The sequence below is a fragment of the Fopius arisanus genome, unplaced genomic scaffold (genome assembly GCF_000806365.1).
Source record: "Fopius arisanus strain USDA-PBARC FA_bdor unplaced genomic scaffold, ASM80636v1 scaffold00054, whole genome shotgun sequence".
Classification (NCBI taxonomy): Eukaryota; Metazoa; Arthropoda; class Insecta; order Hymenoptera; family Braconidae; genus Fopius; species Fopius arisanus.
In genome coordinates this window covers 765,487-772,811 of record NW_011887793.1, presented here as the reverse complement: position 1 = coordinate 772,811, position 7,325 = coordinate 765,487, and the positions used below count along the sequence as shown (strand labels likewise).

Genomic DNA, 7,325 nt, shown 5'->3' with positions numbered 1-7,325 from the left:
CCACACTAAAGCTACCCAAGATATTTTCTGACGTGAAACGTGTTGCTTTTGTCATTTATTTCACTCGAGCCCTTTTTCCATCTTTTTGTTGCCATTTTTTTGTTCACTTTTCTGATGAAAATGTTGCAAAGGACAGCCACCATTATTTATCACATTCAAAGGGTTTCCGTGGAAATTTTTTTCCAACACAGCAGCTTTCTCGTATCTTCTGTTATCTTTTATTATCTCCCGTTTTTTGCTTCTCAATGGAACCATTGTAATCTCTGAATTTAAGTTTTCTTTTTTTTTTGTGTGTTTCAATGACCTTCTATGACCCAAAAAGGTCGAAAATTAATTTTTGACAACTTTTTCGAATTTCACTTCCGATATAATTGTTGATAAACCCCAATCGTCAATATTAATTAAAATTTAATTAATTCATTAATTTTCCAAGTTTTTCATTTTTTTTTAAAACCGTTTTTTCACGATAACTGAACAAAATTGTTATTAAACAATTACATAATAACTCTAAAAACTTTATTTTGATGTATTGTCGATCGAGTCGGAAGATAAAAATAATAGCAACAATCGTTAGGTCAAAATATGAGAAAAATTGTTAAAAATTCGTCCTTTGGAAATGGTTCCAATTCTGGGCCAGTCGCGGAATATTTGACTTCAATTGCATTTAATCACATCTTAAAATAATAGTTTCGACTTTGAAATTACGGGATAATTAGCGCTGATATAATTGTTCAGCCGATTTTTGCAAATTGTAATTTTTGCAAATTTCGATTAAAAAAAAATGAAAAGTAATATCGAGAGAAAGGTTCAGAAGTTGACGAATATTGAAAAATAATAATGAAGATATCAATTAGCAGTTTGGTTGATTTTTATTTTGCTCCCATCAGGCAAGTAGAAGTATCCTCGGTAAATTTACAAAGCAGAACACAATGAGACATGTTTTTTGAATATTTTTTTTTTCTTTAATTTATTTGCCATTCTTTACTTAGGTGTCAATAGTCATCAATGCGCAAACAGTGGAAAAAATCTGATTCCATACCGATACAATAAATTTTAGCTTATTATACATCATCATTATCATTATCATTTATCATTATGATGAACGTCATAATCATATTACCATCATTCATAATTATACAATAATTATTATACATTACTCTCTCAATTTTTATCACCCTCTCTCTCAAGCATGTCGATTTACTCCAGTTTCTCTTTTATCTATTTTTTTTTTAATCAAGACTTTTCCTTCTTACCATCAGTCATTCACAGTAAAATACATGCACTCGTTTTCACACACTCGCCATCCAATCACCTGTTTTTCATTTTTAAAATCATTTCTTTCCTCGTATCGCGGCGCATAAAAACTCGGATTTTTAATTCTTCAATCTTTTTTAGATTTAAAATCCTCTAACATGATTATTACTTAGATACCTTAACTGTTACTTCGTATACATTTTTTAAGGCGATGATTCAATCGAATGAACTCATTTCATAAACGAACAGCCAATGCGTACAACCGTATCCATTTCATGTACTGATTTGCATTAAATTTGTTTTCAACTTCTCGGTCATTTAAAAAATCGATAAAATTATCGAATGCTCATGTCGTCATGATGTTCTCACGCTACTTAACACTATATTCTCGTCTCTGATTCGTTATTGGTGAATTTCTGATAAGAAAAAAAAGCCCTGGAACGAATGATAATGATTGGATCCCAGAATTAATGGCTACAGCGACGATAACAGGTTCTCAATGATTAATAGTCTCGAAATAATCAGCTAGAAAATGTTGAAGTCACGCGTCGTCACACCCGTTATCATGTTAAACCGATTTACAACAAAATTAAATAATCTACTTGTCAACAAATACAATTTCATTAAAATGAAAAATTCATCGATTCTTGTGATAACGGTATAACGAGCGATTCAACAATTGCATCAGCATTTTTCCTTGGCCCATGAAAAATATTCAAGTCCTTGACTATTTATTGAAATTAGAAAACTTCAAAAAGTTATTTCCTAAAATTTATCATTCAATATTTATATTTATATTTTTTATTTGAGAAAAAAATAATTGAAGAACTACTGACCATGCGAGAAAATAATTCGGCAATTCGTTTTTCAATGCAAATCGAGAAACAGGAAATGGACGATTTTAACGCCAATTAATCAAGATGATAAACGGTAGACATTTGCACCTGAGTCTTTCGGTATACGTGGGTTTTTATTTTCGTTTTGTTTAAACTTGTTGTTTCAGTATACTAGGGCATCGATAGGCTTTGGCTCGAGGCACGTCAGAAAGATTGATTGATATATCGAGTGGACAAATCCCGATGTAAACAAAAATCGTGTGCCTTTGTTTATGAAAAATAAAAGTTCGACGAGCGAACGCTCCAAAACCTACGACTTTGAACTTTAAAAATTCATATTCAATCGAATGAGTGAAGGAACATTTTTATCTCTCCCTTGATCTCTCCGAGAGTGATAAAACGCAATATCAATATCGATTCATATCGATAACGAGTGGATGTAGGGTTGAATGCTTGCCGACAGTTTCCCCCGATAAATAGACTCATTAACGAGATAATTCCAAATTGAAAAAAAATGGAATTTGACCCATCGCGTTTCATCACTCGACTGAATTTGCATTTCTCATATTCTACGAGCCAATCCATCACTCTGTGAAAATTCTAAAAATACATTTTCCTCATATGCATTTACCTGTAATTTCTCCTCGTATATTCAGAATGATTATGATTCCTCGCACCTAAAAGGAAAATCAAAAAATGTCCCATGATTGATGAATCCTCTCCACGTGCGTTTCGCATTGAAAAAAAAAATCAAAGATTCAAGTGTTTGAATTCAACAATTATATCATTCCTGTGATTCCTTCTTTAAATTGTCTTTTACGTATATGAAGGACGCGCGCGCGATAATTACTTCGATATAGAAATATATAATTACCCTTTTGTGAGAGTGTTGGGAGTGAATAAAGGGGCGAAATGATGATCAATTACATGTTTTTTTTTTTAAATTCTTGGAAGAAGGAACAGATTCAGTCGAACGTGGGATATGGACGTCAGTAAATATTGAAAATATTTCTCCTCAACAAAATGAATAAAAAAAATCGAACGAGAGGGATATAAACGAAATACTTTCAGGCCCTAATTACCTAAAATTTGAATATGTCTATTTAGTTATGATACATTGCCTTTCCCGTTTCTCCAATCTCGTCCTTCGTTCGGTTTAAAATTTCATCTAACTGTCATTTTTTGTACGTTCTCACTCGTTTTTTCCATTCGCTCTTTATTAATCCACACGAGAAAATTTATCAAATTATTTTCACTAATCATTCATTTTCTCAGACATTCGCACTGTTGAAACCTCTCACACTTCTTCCCATCAATAATTTTCAATTTTAACTTCCCCATTTTTCAAAATTCATCCCTTTCTCAATTTTCAATTAACTATTTATACACAATATATTATAGTAAACTGTTATTATTAATTTTTAATTATTCCTAGGACGAGTGGTAGCCTCTGTTCGCCCCTCTGCTCTCCTCACTGTCATTTCTTTCTCATTTTTCTTTTAAGCAATGAAAAAATATTCGGACGCCGATAATTAATCGAGACATTCTAGTCGGTTTAGTGACAATTGTGTCATTTTATTGAATTTCATTGCATCCAAACGACAAATAACAGTGAGGAGACTATTTTATACATGTATCCTTCATTACATCGGTTGGTTTTTTTTTCTTTTTATTAATTTTAGATTTAATAATAATTAAGAACTGTACAAATTTTTAATGTCTCCTAAGTCGAGAAAATGTCGACGCTGCGGGAATCTGGTCACACACAAACTCAATTTCATTTCCAATTGATTTTTCCAGATTATCAGTTGGATTTGATAATTTTTTATCACTCCATGCTGTGAATTGTCTCAACCTTTTCAGGGGTTTGGATCATTAAAGTCACTGAGCGCAGACTTTTCCCATTATTTTTATCCTTTTCATATCTTGCGAACACCAGGTAATGTACATGCCCGCTAATTTTTCCTATCACTATATTTCAATTATATAGTCCTTTCTCGTTTATCTCCATTCGTCGATTGCGATTGTATTAAAATTTAACATTTATATCTCAATCACTACAATATTACACCGCAATATTTGTACAAAGAACAATCACAAGAATGTTTTTATTCCCTTTTATTCTGAATTTTTTTTTTTTTTCGTTCTAGCGACCGATATTTTTCACTTTTCTTCAAAATCCTTTGGCCGCTTTTAGTAATTTTTTTTTTCGTAGATTCGTTCTTGATCGGTATCAACCGTTTACGGTCCTGTCGGGCTTTTCGTTTGATCGGTGAGTGCAATTTTTAATGCATCACCGGTGGGGTGGGACCACTCGCTGAAGAGATCGTCGTCACTTCCGTCGTCGGATATTTCATCGCGATTTTCCGCGGACACGTGTCTTTTTGAGTTCTGTCAGTGGAGATACTCCGAGACGTGTGTCATTTCCGGTCGATCGGTGAGTGCCAGGTTTCTAGGCTTTTTCTCTAGGTGTATTTTTTTTTTTTCAGGGCTTTCAGGGTCCGTGGACTCGGTCACCCGCGGATTTACTGCACCGTTTATCTAGGCTCTTAGCTGGAACAGAAGGAAATGCGGATATTCAGGTGGGGGTTAATTAAGTTTTCTAGAAGAATTCTTCGGGTGTTGGGAGTTGGAAATTTTCTAGCGTTTTTCAATTAAAGGAGACCGATAGGATATCTGTAATCGGTAGTGAAGTCCTCAATGAAGTGCAGTTGAAAATTGTTTTTTTTTCGATTGAAGAATTTTTAAACAAAAATTAATTGAAGAACTAAAAATTTATTGAATCATCTCATATGTAATTTAGAGACTTGTTCAGAAAATTAAACGGATTTTACCGGTAATAAAAAATCAGTGCAAATGAATTCTCTATTGATTAATTCTCAAAAAATTACGATTTAAGTTGTTATCGCAATTAATTATTGATTATTGTTTCTGGAATATGTAAGGAATTCGAATTTTCAAATTCATTTGTTTATATGGAGTATTGAAAATTATGAAAAAAAAAGTTAGAAAATCGAATTTCTTGGATTAATTAGAAATTCTATAAATAATTTGAATTTACAAAAAATTTTAGCAATGCAACTCAATTAACTATTGGATAGAATTTTTATTATTACGGTTTTTTGTAATGTTTGGAATTTAAAGATGAGATTTTATTGAAGTTTTTTTTTCGGAGCTGAATGATTTTTTCCATATTTATCGAAGAATTTTAAAGTTGGTGAAAATTATCGAATTCTCAGCGCAGAAATAACAATAAAAAATAATAATAGTTAATAATAAAACAAACAATGGTCGAAAATGAAAAAGTAAACAAAATAATTAAAGAATAACAATAAAGAGACGATAAATGCAGTCATTGAATAATAAATTATCAATTATTAATCGATTATGACTGATTACCCTACCATAATACGAAGAATTGAAAATTGAAGGCCTGAATTTTCAATTAAATTATTAAAATTAAGTTATTGTTATCTTTTCCAATATTTCCCACATTTTCAGTGTCAGATGGACTTGAAGATGAATTTCATGATTCTTATATTCAAGAAATAAAATGATAGGTCAACGAAGAATTTCACAAAAATTTCGGACATTTTCGCTCTAGAAATTTCAAGTGCGATTGTTCAACCGTCAGATATGAACATTTAATTGATAAAAACAATAACTCAGTAAATTTACCTTTATAAATGGTGTCCATAATATTCAGGTGGATAATGATACTGGTTGTGGAAGGTTGGATCACCAGGGGGTCGGTGCATCATGCTGGCTGCTTGTCCGTCCATCATGTAGCCCATCGTCGCATCCGGACTGTATGCACCACTTGGACCTGCGGACAATGGCGGAAACACTACACGTTACTACGGTTAGAACTCTGTTCCGTAATTGGCAGACGACAACTGGACAAGCACGTCGAGTCTTCCCCTCTACAATATCCCATTTACGATACATGGGATTTTCCAAGTTTTCTCCAATCTCACTTGATCGATGGAGATCAGGATCAAGTGATTTATAGGAAGACATGACGTGCTGTGTGTTTGTTTTATTTCAAGAAAAATCATCCAACGGATTTAAATCATTTGTGCACAACCAAATTTTTCAGTCTTACGTATCTCGAAATTTATATCAATTGCCGGTAGAATATTGGATAGGGAAAAATGGGTCAGAAGATTTTTCTTGAATGTGTCTCACGCATACTCCATGTAAAATTTAAATCAACGGAAACGTTCGTAGAATAAAATTGCAGTGATATTTGTGGAAAAATCGGATGCTCTCGGGCATCACTGGAATTTATTGGCCGTAAAAGACATTTTTTTATGTAAAAATATTCCAAACAATATAAAAAATGGGAATTCCGATGTCAGAAATTTCGACAATTTCACAATTTTTGTTTTTGAAGTTTTCCTTTTGGAAAGGAGAGGAGAAATTATAGTTGCTAGAGGTTTATAGATTTGATTTTCAAGCATTTAATTAATTTTAAGGGCCTATTTTCATTCATTAAAAAAATTTCTTATCGGGTACTGAAAGATCTATCAAAGGAGAAATCTAGACCTGATAACCGGTTAAATGTTTGTTCAACACAAATTAATGTTGACATTTAAATTTTCTGCACACGAAGAATCCAACAAAAAACTCAACATCATCAGCTTCTATATTTCAACCTAACTATATTTCAAAAAGTATTTCTCTATTTTAATTCCCACGCCTTCCCAAGACTGCGCCAAAAATCAATTCTCAATGTTTAATTTTCAAAGAGAAAGACCAAAAAGACGAGGATAGATCTTATTTATAATGGCATCCGGTGGTAAAATCCTTCGAGGTGTGAATTTTCATATGAAGTTGATGTGTTGAACAGATATGGAACAATAAAACAGAATCCCTTGAAAATTGAAATATAAAATATAAGAAACAGCATTTCTCAATCGATCCTCGAGTCTGTCATCGCCAGGACGGTAATGGAGCCCTCGCAAGTCCACCATCGGATAAAGAGAGGCTGTCTGAAGGGGGCAAAGGGGGTAAAGGGGGCGAAGGGGGAGGGGAATCAACGACTACCCCGGTAGTTTTAATGTTGGTATCTTAATGTATATTGCCTCGATAAATCAAGGGCACTGATTGCGTCCCACCCTATATCCACTTGGACGAAGCCTCCCCCCTCCGAATCCATTGCACAAGGACTCTGATGCGAAAGAAAGATAGAGATATTTGGCCATTGTGCAAGTGAACCCAGCCTCCCCCCCC

The 7,325-nt window shown here is 33.3% G+C and overlaps 1 protein-coding gene across 3 annotated transcripts in view; it reads right to left on the bottom strand.

The window, feature by feature from the left end:
* Positions 1-1,221: 1,221 nt before the first annotated feature.
* Positions 1,222-7,325, bottom strand: part of hth (homothorax) — a 320,736-nt gene continuing 314,632 nt past the window's right edge. For 2 of the 3 annotated variants that reach the window (XM_011307472.1, XM_011307473.1), the window contains 2 exons: positions 5,769-5,937; positions 1,222-4,643 (listed from right to left, as the gene is read on the bottom strand). In XM_011307472.1, coding sequence (XP_011305774.1) covers positions 5,771-5,937 — 167 coding nt within the window. In that variant the 3' untranslated portion in view covers positions 1,222-4,643; positions 5,769-5,770. The remainder of the gene's footprint in view (positions 4,644-5,768; positions 5,938-7,325) is intronic. The other variant, XM_011307474.1, reaches the window with a different exon arrangement.